The following is a 16,722-nucleotide window of genomic DNA, read 5'->3' as shown; positions in this document are numbered from 1 at the left end:
AGGGTTGGATATTTTAGAGCTATTTCTACTGGAAGTGACAGACTCAAATGGCTTACATTGGCAAAAGTCATTTTTTTGACTCTCATAATAGAAATGCCAGAGCTAGTTTCAGGTAAAGCTGGCTTCAGGTATCTAACCGATGTCACTAGGACACATTATCTCCCATCTTTCAACTCAGCTATCCTCTGCTTGTCTTCCATCTCAGACTTTCTGTGGAGATGAAAATGAGGATTCTAATTTATGACTTGTGCAGCATTTCCAGACTTGTGGCTCCATCTCTCTCTCAGCGGTTTGAATAAATATCATAGGTTTCACTTTTGATTACAGTGTGTACCTCTGAACCAATACCTGTGGTCAGGGGGATGGAGAGTCTTGATTGGCTTAGGTCCAAATTATGTGCTTCCCTGTCCCATCCTACCTTGACAGAGAGTGCTGTTACAAAAAGATGAGCAAATAGATCCTAGGGAACAAAAATTGCAAATGCCTCTTTTAAAAGTTTGCCGTTTATACTTTTATTCTTATTCCTGTTAAAATAAGATGATAGACTAGCCTATATTTAATGTTTTATTATTTTAAAATGAATATTTTGAATATTAAAATGAATATTCATTTTAGAAAACTTAGCAAAGGATGGGAAGCAAAAACTAGCAAATGCAAATCAGGTTGCTCTTATTTAGATAATCCTTGATTTCTCCTCTTCTGCTCTCCCTGCCTGCTTTCTTACTGGTAGTGTTGCCAGACAAAATACAGAATTGTATTTGTATTGTTGAATTTGAATTTGAATTTGAATTTCAGAGAAACAATGAATAATTTAGTATAAATCTGTCCTAAATATTTCATGTATATACTTACATAAAAATTTTATTTGTTGTTCGTCTGGAGTTCAAACTTAACTGGCATCCTATATTTTTATTTGTTAAATTTGACCATCTTCTTACTGAAGATCTATTTAAAAAGTTTTCTACCCTTAAGATTCACCAGCATTATGAAATGGAGTAACAGTTATTCTGTCTCTGGACATCAAAGATCAGATGGAAACACTCATATATCGTGATAAAAAATTAAGAATTGAGGTGTAAACCATCCTGTAACCATTAACCCACAACTCTCAACTTTTTAATTATTCTGTGGCATCTCCCTGTATTTCAGTGTTTACTAAGCAGGACACACTGTCAATATACAAAATTTAAGTCAGGCTTTTACCCTTTTGATCTCAATAGAATACCCAAAACTCAAATATTCTGCCTTAAGACACAGTTATCATCTGCTCTCCCCTGGGCAGGGCTCTGTACTCTTTATAGGGCATTTGTAACTTTTTCAAGAGGTCTCATGGTCAGTGCTTACACTGGTGTTCACAAGTGGTTACCTAACATGCCCAAAGTAATTAATTGTTTATAGTTTCCTCAGTGCTTAAAAATATTGACCTGTAATCCATGTTAATTATGTATGGATGTAGTTGAGGGTGGAAGAGAAATCATATGAATATTTTTGGAATGTGGTTTATTTTTATTTTTAAAGAAATTCCTCCTGGCCTGGTCTGTGACATTAATCGAGACTGTGCCAATACCTTAGTCAAGTTCTTACTGGAAAAACAGAAATGGCCAGAAGTGCTTCTGCTACTGACTGGCAAAGTAAGCGGGAAGCCGCCACTTCGAGATTGCCTCATCAAAGACTGCAACTTGTCAGACATAGACATCTGTACCATCATCCCCCACCTCAGCGCCTGGGACAAGCGGAAGACTCAGCTCCTGAGCTGCCTGATAGACTGTGGAGGTGAGAATGACTAGATGATAAGCACTGGAGAATGGTCTAAGGTGTCCAGACGGGGGAGTCCAGGCCACTGCCTGCCTTTCCTCTGCTTTTGGAGACACCATGACTTTCTACCTCATTCTCTCACCTGTATCTTCTTGTTTTGAAACAATAGTGGAGGTTACTGCCCCATGAGTGAGTTTCCCCATAGGAACTCTGCATTTTTGTGAATTCCAGTTATTCCCCCTCTCCCCTCCACTTCTCTTTTTGTTTTGTATGGGGAAATCAGGTATGTGGATGGTCCTTGGCTCTGTTTTACCCCACAGCGGTCATCTCCTTCTGACCTCTGGCTAGACTTTTCCTTGCACGGGATACGCTGTGTGTATCCTTGTCAACTCTTATGGCATTCTTTTCTAATCAACAGTTTAGGATTGGAGATGCTTGATTTTAAAGAAACAGCCAAATAATTGGTGGGTGGAAGCATCTGCTGCTTTAAACAGAACAGTCCTACGTGGCTGGGTCTGTATCTGGAGTGTGCAGACATCTTGCTTGATTGAGTTTTATTTTTAAACTAATCAGAAACACCAACTTTCTCCTACCCCGTCCCTCACACCTCCACTAATGCCACTACAAACTGTGTGGCCCTGGGCATGCTATTTATGCCTTTATCTCCTCATTTGTAAAATAGGAATGATGATAGTCCCTCTTTCTTAGGCTTGTTTTGAATATTAAATGAGTCAATGTATGCAGTCTTTTGAAATAGTGCCTTGGCTGTGTGGTTTTTTGCTTGCTCTGCCCTGTAAGGGGAAATGGCCTTCATAAGGAGCAATAACACATTGGTCCTCAGCCGTCGAAGTGCCATACACAGTGCAAAGCCTTTCTGTGTTGCTTCCACCCACAGGCTTCAGAAGGTAGATGGAGTGGCTTCTCCAATTTATTTATTCAAACCTCTTTCTTGCATGGCATGTTACTTCCTTTGCCTGGAAACTACAGCTGCTTTGGAATTCCTGTTTTATTCCTTGATTCAGTGAGCACTTATAGAGCACCTCCCAGGATCAGTTGCTAGGAACCAAGCCCACAGAGGTGAATGTACAGCCGCTGGAGGCATGTGCAGGAGGGCTGCAGGTCCGCAGTGGTGGGTCTGCCTTCTGGTGATGGTCAGGGAGCCTCAGGGCAGAGGGGCTGTGTGGACTGAGCTAATAGGAAGGTGATGTGGGGGTGGAGAGGCATCAGGGAAGATGGAAGTTGAGGGTAGGAGCAAGGGTGTAGAAAGTGTGCTCATACCAGTTGTGTCAGGTATGGTGTTAGGCAAGCATTGGGGTTTCAGTTATTCTCATGCCCTGTCCTCACTGCAAGGCAATGCTGATGGTCAGAACTGTGCTCCTGTGGTGGGACAAGATGGGGAGCTGGAGAGGTGGTGGGGCATGGCCCACACACAGGGCACTTGAAGGAGCTGGGCTCTGGGAAGCCTTTGTCTCCCAGAAAGTGTGGTGGTCAGAGGATCTTGGAAGTCAGGTCTGCATCAACTCTTCCCTTGTAACTGAATGGCCGAAGTGGCCCCTCCCTCATCAGACAAGCTAGGCTGTGCCTCGGCACAGGAGTGTCACTCACAGTGCCCTTCCCCTCTGCCCTCTCCCAGCCTTACCCGAGGGTCTCCAGGAGAGCCAGGAGAGACCGCTTGCCATGTGCCTGAAACGCAAGGACTTTGAGTTGGCTTTTCTTCTCCTGACCAAGGGTGCAGATGCCCGTGGTATTTCTCTAACAGAAGGTGATACTCCTTTGCATGCAGCACTCTACATGTTTCTAGATATCAAAGGTAAGCCTTTGTTTTATAAGTGCTCTTTTTCTTGAAGGGGAAGCTGGATATTAGAACTGATGCTATGCTTTTTGGTCTTTCCTTTTGAGAAAACAAATGATCTGAAAAAGGCCCACATCTCCTGGCCTTCACCTGTATCGTGATGGGAAGCAGTGACCATCATGGTGAATGGTGAGGGTGGGCTGATTGAGAATTCTTAAGTTCCAAAGTTGGCCTTTGGTAGCTGACAAATACTTTCCATTTAAGCCATTTTCAAGGATCCTGACATAAAGGATCTTGCCAGAATATTACAAGGCTATTTCGAGGTACTATTAACATTTGGGCTGGATAATTCTTTGTTGTAAGGGGCTATCTTGTGTGTTGTAGGATATTTAGCAGTATTCCTGGTCTCTACCTACTAGCTGTCAGTGGCACCACCCTGGTTATGATAATCAGAAATGTTTTCTGACATTGCCAAATGTCCCCTGGGGAGCAAATTGCCCTTGTTTGAGAACCATCATGTTATTTAATCCGTATCAGATATTTTGGGGAGTCCAGAGTTCTGAGATGCCACAGGCTGGCATGTCTCTCAAACCCAGGGTCTGTTCTCCCCCAAGAAGAGTGGCTCAGCACTCACAGCGTTTTGTTTGTGTCTTTCAGCTGACATCGGTTTTAGCTTTCTTAGTCACCTGTTGGATCTGTTCTGGTTCAATCCCACCGAATTTTACTACCTCAACCCCAACATCCAGGATAGCAATGGGAATACGCTGATGCACATCCTCTTTCAGAAAGGCATGCTGAAACGCACCAAGAAGCTGATAGACCTGCTGGTAAAGTTTGACATCAACTTCAACCTGAAGAACAAAGAGGGCAAAGATGCACGGCACCGGATTAAGAAGACCGACTCTTTACTCTTGGCCTGGAACAAAGCTCTGATGGAGAGCAGGCGGAGAGGCCGACAGGACTCTGCTGCTCACCTGGGGAAACTCCCGAGGTCTGCTGCCCCTGGTCAGATGTCTCAGCTTAAGTCCCAGGGTTCATTCAAATCACTGCCATGCAACACCACTTTCAGAACCTTATCTGAAGGAGGTATAGTCCTTGACAGCTGGGAGACTTTCCCAGATGCCCAGGTGACTAGGAAGGAGCCACATTGTCTGAGAGATCGCCTTGTGCAGGATATCACAGTTTTGATTCAGAAGGTTGAAGTGGATACATCTGTCCCAGAGGACTGTCCCCAGTGCTCTGAGCCACTGGAGGCAAGAGCTGGCATGGAAGGAAAGAAAGATGAGCTCCAGCAAACCCTGGATGCCGGGGGCTCTGACTGTACTGGGCACAATCCTGCTGTCCCTGAGGCAGGGGAAGGACATGGTCAGGCTGGCTTTGGGGCCTCGCAGATCATTCCTGCTGGTAACAGACAGAGGGAGGGCAGTGATGATCAGGGTGACTGGAGCATGCAGGAGATCGAGGCTTGTCTCCAGGACTTTGATAACATGACCTGGGAGATTGAGTGCACTTCAGAAATGCTGAAGAAGCTGTCCAGTAAGGTCATGACCAAGGTCATAAAGAAGAAAATTATCCTTGCTATTCAGCAGCTGGGGAATGGTGAGTGGACCCAGGGCCTGCAGAAGCGATTGAAGCACCTGAAAGGAAGCATCCAACTCTTTGAAGCTAAGCTGGACAAAGGAGCCCGGATGCTGTGGGAGCTCGCTATCGACTTCTCCCCTCGATGCAGTGAGAAGCCAGAGAAGATCGTTGCTACAGAGTGGAACACATACTCTATGGAGAAGTCGGGGCGAGTCTACACAGAAATCATCCGGATTTGGGACATCGTCTTAGATCACTGCAAACTGTCAGATTCCATCAGGGCTATTTGCAGTGCCTACAACCGGGGCTTGTCCTGTGTCCTGAGGAAGAAGCTGAAAGGTATCAATAAAGGCCAGGTGTCAGCTAACATGAAAATCCAAAAGCGTATACCCCGCTGCTATGTGGAGGACACAGAGGCAGAGAAGAGCAGGGAGCATGCTGATCCCGAGTACTTTCCCCCAGCCAGTGCAGTGGAGACAGAGTATAACATCATGAAGTTCCACAGCTTCAGCACCAACATGGCCTTCAACATCCTCAATGACATGACAGCGACAGTGGAGTACCCCTTCCGGGTGGGTGAGCTGGAGTATGCGGTGATTGACCTCAACCCCAGGCCGCTGGAGCCCATCATCCTCATTGGGCGGAGTGGCACTGGGAAGACAACCTGCTGCTTATACAGGTTGTGGAAGAAATTCCACATTTACTGGGAAAAGGCTGAGCAGGCAGGCAGCCCGTTACTGGACAAACAGATCTTACCAAAGAGAAGGTTGGAAGTGGAACCTGGAAAAGAGGGTCCAGGTGGGGAGGAGGAGGAAGAGGATGAGGAAGAGGAAGTTTCCATCAAAGAGAAAACAGTAGACAGCATAGATGAGGAACAGGAGAGCAAAGCCTGTGCCGGGGGAGCTGGTATGGAGCCAGTTGGGGTCAGCCAAGCAGCAGAAGTATGTGCACCAGGACATCCCCACCAGCTGGAGCATTTACATCAGATCTTCGTGACCAAGAACCACGTCCTGTGCCAGGAGGTACAAAGGAATTTCATTGAGCTTTCGAAGTCTACCAAGGCTACTAGTCACTACAGACCACTGGAACCCAACATTCACAAACTCCAGGACCTGAGGGATGAGAACTTTCCTCTGTTTGTCACTTCAAAACAGCTGCTCCTCCTGCTTGATGCTTCTCTGCCAAAACCATTTTTCCTGAGAAATGAAGATGGAAGCTTGAAAAGAACCATTGTAGGATGGTCCACGCAGGAAGAGTTGCCCATTCCCAATTGGCAAGAGGACGAAGAAGAGGCTGAGGTGGATGGGGACTACAGTGAGGAGGATAAAGCTGCAGAAATACGCGCAGGTGACAGCGATCCCCGGGTGTATGTGACATTTGAGGTGTTCACCAATGAAATATGGCCCAAAATGGTCAAAGGGAAGACCTCCTACAACCCTGCACTGATTTGGAAAGAAATAAAATCTTTTTTGAAGGGTTCTTTTGAGGCCCTCAGCTGTCCCCAGGGGAGACTCACTGAAGAAGCATATAAGAAATTAGGGAGGAAACGGTCCCCCAATTTCAAGGAAGACCGGAGCAAAATCTATAGTCTTTTTTGTGTATATCAGCAAATCAGATCCCAGAAAGGTTATTTTGATGAAGAAGATGTTCTGTATAACCTGTCTCGGAGGCTGTCCAAGCTCAAGGTACTCCCATGGTCCATCCACGAGCTCTACGGTGATGAGATTCAGGACTTTACTCAAGCTGAGCTAGCACTGCTGATGAAATGCATCAACGACCCCAATGCCATGTTCCTCACCGGGGACACAGCCCAGAGCATCATGAAGGGTGTGGCCTTCCGCTTCAGTGATCTGCGCTCTCTGTTCCACTACGCCAGCAGAAACACCGTAGACAAGCGGTGTGCTGTCCGGAAGCCCAAGAAGATCCACCAGCTGTACCAGAATTACAGGTCCCACTCGGGTAGGTCCAGGCCTTGGGCTCGCTTACTGGTGGTGCTTTGACACAGACCTTGGGCTACTTTTGAAGCTGCAGGCTAATTCTTGTTAGGTTTTTACAGCTGAAGTAAGGGTAGTATTTTGGGGTTTGTTAGTAAATATAGTCAAGCTATCTTATGATTTTGCTACCGCTCATTCCTAAGTTGATAATTCAATCTTTGTTTGGGTAGAAACGGAGCTTTAAGTAATTCTATCTTAAGGAGCTTACCATGACATGAAAACATTTCAAGGGAACACTTAAACTGCTTGAGAACTTTTGTTTAAAAACTTTGGAAATACTTGCTTATTCTATATAAAGTAATATACAAGTTACAAGTCATTAATTTTTAAAGCAGCTTTTCTCACAAGGATAAACAAAACAAAGGGGATTGGGAGATAGTGGGAGCTAACACACATTCAGATGCTTTCAATTTATATCTCAGTTATGCCCCTTCTCTGTGCCAGGCATGATGCTAAGCAGTTTACATATAGCACCTGTGCTTAATCTTCACACCAACCCTACAGGGTAGACATCAGTCCCATTTTACAAAGGAGGAAAGTGAGGCACAAAGGGTTTAAATAACATGGTACCAATGCCAGAATATTTTCATTATAGTTTATAGATAATAACAAATTCACCTCCTATGTCCTACAAATAGCCATGATGAGTGTGGAGTATTATTTTATATATTTAGAAACTTTATCTAATGGGATCATGCCTGACATATCCTTCTGTAACTGTGGATTTTTGCCTAATGTTTTTTGAGATTTCATAAACATATTGATAATGTGGAACTCTAATCCATACATTGAGACTCACGTAGCAAAAAATTCACTGATTTGAAATGCACAATTTAGTAGTTTTTAGTATATTCACAAGGTTGTACAACCATCACTGTTATCTAATTCCAGAACATTTTCACCACCCCCCAAAAACCCCATAACCATAGTAGTCACTATTCATTGCCCCCCTCCTCCCACTCTATGGCAATGACTCATCTTTCTGTTTCTATGGATTTTCCTATTGTGGACATATCATACGAATGGAATCATACACTATGTGGCCTTTGTGTCTGGTTTCTTGCACTTAGCATAATGTTTATAAGGTTTATCCATGTTATAGCATGTGTTAGCACTTCATTCCTTTCTATGGTTGAACTATTGTGATTTTATCAAAAATGACTTATCTAGTCCCCTAGAAGGACATTTAAGTGGATTCCAGTTTTTCCACTGCAGTGAACACTTTCATGCCCTTTTCTGATTCTTCCATTAATGTAGCTAGATCTTTGGCCCTTGCTACCTCTTGATGGGGAGGGGACCACAATACCAGTTGATTTGCTTAGGTTCAGCAGTTTCCACTTGTGCTCATGATTGCTTTATATTGTATACTTTTAATAATAGTAGTATTTGATAGTAAAATTTATCTTTACTGTTTGATAATAGCAATGGGGACACACAGGCCCATTTCATGGTGTTCTACCTAGACCATTGTGTTTTACTGGGCATTAGGCAAAGGGCACATGGCCTCTTAGAGTAGTAGAGAGACCCAGGAAGATCTGTATTCAATCCAGCTTCAAATTCCATCACTTGGAGGTGTTCATTAACTTATCAGACCTTGGAATCCATTTGTAAAAGTGAGATTGTCTCATTTGTGTCACTGAGTTGTTGTGAGGATTTGTTTTGGGGGGATTAAACAGGATGATTTTTATGACGGTACCTATTTTATGGTAGGCATTCAGTGAATGTCACTATCAATATCACTTTAGGCTTAGAGAAGGCATGGGACCCAGGGAGAAAAGGTCTTTGGAAAATCTCTCCTGCTCTGACAATTTTTCTTAGTGTAGTCCTCTCTCAACTGGGTATAAACCTGATAGAAAAGGGGTGACAGAGGCCTTGGTTGCTGTCCCCGGCTAATATTCAGCACTACTGTTACCATGGCAATGTTGTGCTGTAAGCACCAATGAGAAGGGGACAGGGTAATTCTTGTTTTCTTACAATAGGCTATAATAGCCCCTTATATGAGATCTAATTGTTTAGATTACATTTCTGCCTTGACTCTTCCTTGTGAGGTAATTTTCTCTAATATGAATATAGGTTGGGAATGAGATCCCACAAAACCCTCTGAGCATAGCAGCACATCTCTGCCTTCACCCATTGCACCCATAGTAGTGTGGCTTGGGGCTACAGTGATAATCCGGTGGAAACTGGAAATAGTCTTGCAGTCATACATCCTGTCATACATCCCCCAAATCTGCTTCTCACAAAAAAACCCAAACCATCCCCCACCCCCAAAATAACCGAAAAACTCAACCATGTTATACAATATCTGACATAGGTTTTTTGTTTTATCCCAGGAATCCTCAATCTGGCATCTGGAGTAGTAGACTTACTTCAGTTCTATTTCCCAGAATCTTTTGATCGCCTTCCAAGGGATTCTGGCCTCTTTGATGGTCCCAAACCAACTGTCCTAGAGTCTTGTAGTGTAAGCGACTTGGCAATTTTGCTACGAGGGAATAAAAGGAAAACCCAGCCCATTGAATTTGGAGCCCACCAGGTAAACTTCTTCGGATTGTATATTTTGAAATCAAAGGCAGTTTGCAATTGAAAAAAGGTTTGAGAGTAGGCTTATTCCACAAGGTAGAATTCAATAGCCCCTGCTGGAGAATGGGTGAGTTCCAAGATGGGTGAGGGAATAATTGTTTTATTATTTCCACTGGTCTGGCTGACCAAGTTCATGCTGACCATTTCTCTTTAAAGACATTACCTGTCTTCTGTAGAAACAGTTTGAACTTTACCAGGTTTTTGTTTGTGGAATTTGATGTTCTTTTGTTTTGTTTTGTTTTTCTTCAGGTAATCCTTGTAGCCAATGAAACAGCAAAAGAGAATATTCCAGAAGAGCTAGGGTTAGCACTTGTGCTAACAGTTTATGAAGCAAAAGGCTTAGAATTTGACGATGTCCTCCTTTACAACTTTTTTACTGATTCTGAGGTATGTTATACTGAATTCTTTTCACACAGAGGATGTATATGTGATCTGAACTTCCACTCTGGGCACAAGAATTTGGAGCTGAGGATAAGAGAGTTTGTCACAGGTGCCAGCTTGTATTTTGGAACATCATCCATTTAGTGTGGGGTTTTGTACATTTAGCTGTGGGTTTTGACAGTGGCTGTTGGTTGTTTCACAGTGTGTCATGGTCTGGTTCTCTCTGTGCCCTCCCCTTCCCTGGCTCTCTTGTATTTGTCTTTACGGAATTCCTAGTACCCAAGTGCCAGTATCCAGTTTTCATTAGCCACTGTTATCCTTGGCTCCCAGGAATGCCCAAGTTGGATCAAGCTCTAAGGAGAGCCTTATAAGTGAAGGCAAGGTTAGCAATGTTCACCCTATGAGGACAGAACCGGGCAAAGTCAGTACATAGATAGAGACAACTCCAGGAAGCCAAATGAAGCTTGGTTCCCACCCTCTGGATCAAGTAATCTGGGGGCTGCCTTACATGGGAGCCCCCTTCTGGCATGGGTTCCCTACAACTGCTTGCAGCCCACACAGATGATGGCAGGGAAAGTGTCCCCAGATTGACCCCCAGTGACTTCTGTGTTGGCCTGTTGCTTTCACTCGGCTCCTGAGTCCTTGTGATGGGTTTTCTCCGCAAGCTTAGTTCATTATGGGTAGAGCTACCAACTCAAGGCCATTGTCATGGGTTTTCTAGCCACTGGTTTCTTTGTACCACTGTCTTTTGGTGGGACTCAGGCTGGCTGCTGACTGTGCTGTGGGATCTTCTTTGGGGACTTAGCTGGCTGTGTCCTGGTCCCTGTTGCAGACTTCCAGTGCACACGGTGCATGCTTGAAAGGGTTATTTTATACCAAGGTCAGGAGCACTATTGGCTTTGACACCTTAAAATCTGCCCCAGAACTGAGCCTTAAATATAGTCCTTACTTTTTTTTTTTGGTCATTTTTTAATGTCATATTTGCCTTAATAAAACCTATGACTAATATTGCTATGGGTGCTTTATAGTACTTTTTGAATGTATTGTCTCACTTCACTAACCCTCTGAGGTTATATGTATTTTTATTACTCTCACTCTAGATAAAGCAGAAGGTCACTGAGGTTAAGTAAATTGCCCATAATCATAATGTAGGTGGCAGAGCCTGGAGATAAACTTAGATGCTTTGAGTTTTCATTGTCCTCCCATCCTTTTAAAGCCTTGCATGTGAATTGGCTTCTAGAACCTTCCACAATGAGCATATTATTGCCATTTCTTATGTACATTCCTTTTCTGTTAAATTTTGCTAATAAAATCAGATGCATACTCATTAACCCTGGGACCATTTTTAATTTCTAAGGACTACCTTCTTTTTCTAATAATAAATTCCATCAGTCATGCAGTCATGGTTGGACTGAGGCTCTCCTAAAAGAGGAAAGGGTAATACTTTGTTATTCTTGTCCTTTATTAAGTGCCAATTACATGCTTGTGCCAGTAAGATGCTCAAGTAGCTCTAGACTTAAGGATCTGTAACTTGTGGTTGGCTCTGTTTGTAAAAGAAAAACCCAGTTACTCTGTCTTACCTTGATCCTGGAAATGGCAAAAGCTTGAACATCTTAACCCTATGCTCCCACCAATGGCTCAGTGAGTTGCATGAAATTAAAACAATCCCAAACTAAATTTTCTATTAACATCCGCTTCATCTCATGTACAATAAAAAGACTTTTGATGTGGTGGTTTCCAGCGTTAATGTGATCATGTGTTCCCTGGCACAAAGTACACCTTTGTTTTATTATTTACAACCTGCAGACCAAAAGGAGTCAGTCAGCAAATGAGAAGAAATGCTTTAACAGAAGGAGAGGAAATACAGATCACATATATCCCCAGCCTCTGTGGTCTGGCTGCTCATATGGGGCCATTTTCCAGTGACTGGTTGAAGGCTGCTGAACAGTAATTGCTATTTGACCATGGGAAACTGTGGGGAGCTTCTCTCTCATTCCTTGGCCTCTTTTCCCACCTCTTGTTTATGTTTCAGGCAAACACTCTATTTGAAGCAGTTGTTTCCTGGGCTTATGTGTGGGAGGGTAGGGTTGGGGGTCTTTGTTGCCCTGATTTGTTATTCTTCTCTCTGGAGGATTTACTGTTACCTATTCAACCACATTGTCACCAGAGCCATCTTTTGAGTTGGAATGGCTACACCAAACCCTTCTTTTATAGGATGTTGCCTCATCTTTGGGGGAGAGACAGTCATTCTTACCGCCATCCTCAAACTGTCCTCCTGTGGGGACATGGAAGGGTGACTGCCATTTATAATCTCTGCCTCAGTGGAATTCCTTTCTTTCACATTCATGTGTGAATGGGACTGGAGGGACTTTGCAAACCACAACCTTTATGGGTTGTCTGACTTAGAGCAAAGGCCCGTCAAAGGTAGGCTTGCTAGTAAAATTTAAGCCTTTCCCTTCATGATTGTTGATCCCAAGAGAAGAAGCTGGAAGACTTTTAAATGCTGCTGCTTTTATTGCCACAAGTGCTGCAGGCCTGTATCTTTGCTACAAATACATGTGTTCCCTCCTAAAGGGCATCATCTTGAAAATAAAATGTGTTTGATTCATGAAAGCAGGTCAGTCATGTGCCATCTGAGCAGCTTTTGCTTTTCTTTCAGCAGTTTTAAAATACAATGTGCTTCCCAAGGTCAGCCAGTCTGTACCTCATGCTGCCTGCCAGAAGGATCCTCTCAAATGTCAAGTACTTGTGTCTTCTACCTACTTTTCCTTGGCAGACAATTTTGTTGTCTATTTAGCTTCACAAAGAGGATAGTCATAAATATGTCCTAAAGATTTTTTTTAAACCTTCCACTACTTAAATGATTTCACGATTAACATCTTTTTTCAGAACATGGCAATTAATTTCATAATTGATTAGTAGCATAACCATTCCTATTTAATAGGCAATATTTAAGGAATTTAACCCAATTTACATAGTTCAAGTTATGGAGTAACTTAAAATAGGTAATCAATTGTATCAGTGCTTTGTAAAAAGACAAGTAAAGGTTGGAAGAGTTAACTAGCTTGCTCTCACAAGACACAGGAAAGTATGAAATTTGAAATTTCTTAGGCATTTTTAATTCTAAATACTGCATGTAATGTGGGTACTTAAGCTTTACCAAGGTCTGCAAACCAAGCCTTCTGGCCAAATCTACCCCATTGCCTATTTTTGTATGACTTGTGGGCTAAGAATAGTTTTTACATTTTTAAATGGTTGGGAAAAAATCCAAAGGAGAATAATATTTCATGGCACATGAAAATTATTTGAAATTCAATTTAGCGTTCCCAAATAAAGTTTTATTGGAACATGGCATACTTATTTATTTATGGACTGTGGCTACTTTAGCACTACAGTGGTAGAGTTGAGTAGTTGCAAGAAAGACTATGTGATTTGCAATGCCAAAAAATATTTATTATCTGACCCTTTATCAAAAAAATTTAGCAACCCTTGGTCAACACAGTAACTTTGATTTTGGGGCTTGGGTAATGGAAAAACTGGGGACAATATCAACTATTTATCATTGTACTAGACATTTGACATTATCTCTTTTTATTTTCCCAACAAAGTTGGGTAGTATTATCCCCGTTTTACAGAGCGAGATAATAAACAATGTGTCCAGGGTCACATAGTTAATAAGTGGAAAAACTGAGATATGGATTTTTTTCTGTCTGATCTCAGAGTCTACCTTGCACAGTGTACCCTGTAGCACCAAAATTTTCTTCATCCTTGGCTGAATAATTTAATTAGAAAATTCTGCTATATATGTCTTAACTGCTGATCCTAAGTGGGATCTCTTAACCATGTTATGAGAAGGGGTGAGGATTTCTCTGTCCATTCTGCTTATTAAAATTCTTTCAATGAGAATAAATTTCTGGGATCTTTGCATTCCTCCTAGAAGTGGGCATATGTGTCTGGCTCCTTTGCTGTCTTGGCCATATGTATGGGAAATTTTCACAGGAGCTGCCCTGATCCCTGCCTGTGCAACCTGAGCCCCTACCCATCCATTCTAAGGCCACAAGGTGGACCTTCCTCACAGCTGGGGTTGAAAGTCTGGCTCCCAGGTGGGGCACAATTCTTTGTGAAGTTTGGGGAGGCTGTGTGTACAGTTCAAAAGCATATTCTGTTGGTCTTTAATTTATTGTTGTTCAGGCTTACAAGGAATGGAAGGTCATTTCCTCATTTACACCTTCATCATCTGACTCCAGAGAGGAAAACTGGCCACTGGTTGAAGTGCCCCTGGAGAAGCCGAGCTCCTCTCAGAGTCGGTCTCTCATGGTGAATCCAGAAATGTACAAGGTGAGTTTCTGCCGTTTATTAATATGCTTATTTGACATGGAACCAGTAAACAAGGCTTAGATGAGAAAGTAAGATAAAAAATGGGGGTTTGCACTTGCCTGGTTTTCCTGTACATCAACAACAGAGTGGGAAATGAGCAAGGGAGGGGCAGGGATCCCAGCAGAGAGCTGGGCTTGCTGGGTGGGTGCTGTCTGAAAGTGGAAGGGGGAGGGTTGTACCTTCCAGTCACCTTTGGAACTAACTTAGTTCTATTCAGAAATTTTGAAGCAATCCATGGGATAGGTCTTGAGTAATGTAGTACTAATGATAGTTACAATAGAAGTGTATGGCTGGGCATGGTGGTACACACCTGTAGTCCCAGCTACTTGGGAAGCTGAGGCAGGAGGATTGCTTGAGCCCAGGAGTTTGAGGTGGCAGTGAGCTATGATGACAACCACTGCACTCTAGGCTGGAAGACAGAATAAGACCATCTCAAAAAAAAAAAAAAAATGTATGACTGGTTAAAAAAAAAAAATGTATGACTGGTTTAACTTTTAAAAATAAGTTGCAGCAATTGTGTAAGATATTACCATTAAAGTAAACTGAATGAGGGGAACTTGTCTATGCTAGCTTTGTAACTTCTGGTGAATCTATAATTATTTCAAAATTATAGCAAAGACAGAAAAAGCAAAAGAAAAATTATGGCAGATTCAAGGGTCATCTTGTACAGATGGTGTGGGAAAGGGTTGGAGTTTCTCATGGCCTCACTAGAGCCTTGCTCACCTGTGCTGCAGTCACAGTGAGCTCCTGGTGCCCTGCTCTCAGCTGTGCTGTGCTTCTCCAAAATTTGGTTTTTGTATTTTGCCAAAGTCAAAGTTGGCCCATTGACATGTGTCACATTCCAGCTATAGACAAAAGGCTCATCATCTTTGTCCTCGATATTATCTTTAGCTCCTCAATGGAGAGCTGAAGCAGCTATACACTGCCATCACACGGGCTCGGGTCAACCTCTGGATCTTTGATGAAAACCGAGAGAAACGGGCTCCCGCGTTCAAGTATTTCATTAGAAGAGATTTTGTCCAAGTTGTGAAGACAGATGAAAATAAAGGTAAGATCTCATTGAAATATTCTCACTGTTGGAGGAAGCATGTTTATCTCAACTGTTCTTGTGGTCAGGTATAAAGGGTATAGTGTTTTAAAAGCACTTTCTTTCCATAATCTTCTGAGAAATGAAAGTTGTTATTCATTTGTTAAGGTGTGTGGGAAAATATGGTGGGAGTGGGCTTGGGAAGGTTAACTCCTTCAGGGAAGACATTTTATTTGTCTTTTAAAAGTGAGGGTCATGGATGGGGTTAGAGATAGTGGGCTCTGTTGGGAGAATACAAATTTCTGGGAGATTTTGAAAAGCTGATTGACAATATCTATCAAAATTAAGATTGCACATGCCTTTTGACCCAGCACTTTCACTTATAGAAATCTGAGATATTATGTTCAACATCTCAAAGATACATGTATAAGTAAGCTCGTTATAGCCTTGTTTGTAATTACAAGAAACTAAAACAACCTAAGTATCTACCAATGGGGGAAAAGCTAAATGCAGTTCTTTCGGTGGACTACTATGCAGCCATTAAAAAGAATAGGGCAGATTTCCATTTACTGACATGGAAAGATGTTCAAGATGTATTAGATGAAAAAAGGGCAAAATTTAAAGCAGTATGGATAGAATGATCCAATTTATAAGTAACTTTACATAATGCAAATATAAAAGCTTTTATGTATATCAGTATATATCAGAATAGAATGTTTATGCATGTGTATGTGTATATATATATATATATATACATATATACACACACAAAAACACCTACTGAAGTCTTTAATTATCAAACCCAATTCAGTTCCTGAGTTTGTATATCAAGAACTAGGTTTGTGAGAGTTCAGACAGTGAAGGATAACAGATTGTCTGAATCTATTTGGTTACTGAGTTTTACAAAACAAGAACCAAGAATTTGGATAGTAAGGGATTTATCAGAAGACTTATCTGTATTCAGTTCCTGATTATGGGAACAAGGGTTTAAATAGCAAGAGTTTGGAGGGACAGCATGCATGTAAATAACTGTATATACCTATTATTTCTGATGCAGAACTGTTTATAGTGGTGACTTCTGGTCACCACTGGTGAATGTGAGTTTGTTGAGTAGATGTGGACACCTTTTACCTTTGACCTTTATATCCTTTTGAGCTGTTTGCAGGGTTTAAAAAAGCATCATTATGTATTATTTTCAGAATTTACAATGCTTAGCTAATTAAAAAATGGAGTGA

The 16,722-nt window shown here is 42.2% G+C and overlaps 1 protein-coding gene across 1 annotated transcript in view; it reads left to right on the top strand.

Moving 5' to 3' along the window:
• The window catches only part of TRANK1 (tetratricopeptide repeat and ankyrin repeat containing 1), a 73,459-nt gene that overhangs the window by 38,451 nt on the left and 18,286 nt on the right, over positions 1-16,722 (top strand). Inside the window, exons 10-16 of the mRNA XM_069475502.1 lie at positions 1,519-1,773; positions 3,389-3,565; positions 4,205-7,087; positions 9,456-9,655; positions 9,952-10,089; positions 14,275-14,421; positions 15,352-15,508. Coding sequence (XP_069331603.1) covers positions 1,519-1,773; positions 3,389-3,565; positions 4,205-7,087; positions 9,456-9,655; positions 9,952-10,089; positions 14,275-14,421; positions 15,352-15,508 — 3,957 coding nt within the window. The remainder of the gene's footprint in view (positions 1-1,518; positions 1,774-3,388; positions 3,566-4,204; positions 7,088-9,455; positions 9,656-9,951; positions 10,090-14,274; positions 14,422-15,351; positions 15,509-16,722) is intronic.

This window comes from Eulemur rufifrons, chromosome 7, assembly GCF_041146395.1.
Source record: "Eulemur rufifrons isolate Redbay chromosome 7, OSU_ERuf_1, whole genome shotgun sequence".
NCBI lineage: Eukaryota > Metazoa > Chordata > Mammalia > Primates > Lemuridae > Eulemur > Eulemur rufifrons.
This window is presented reverse-complemented; position numbering and strand designations above follow the sequence as displayed.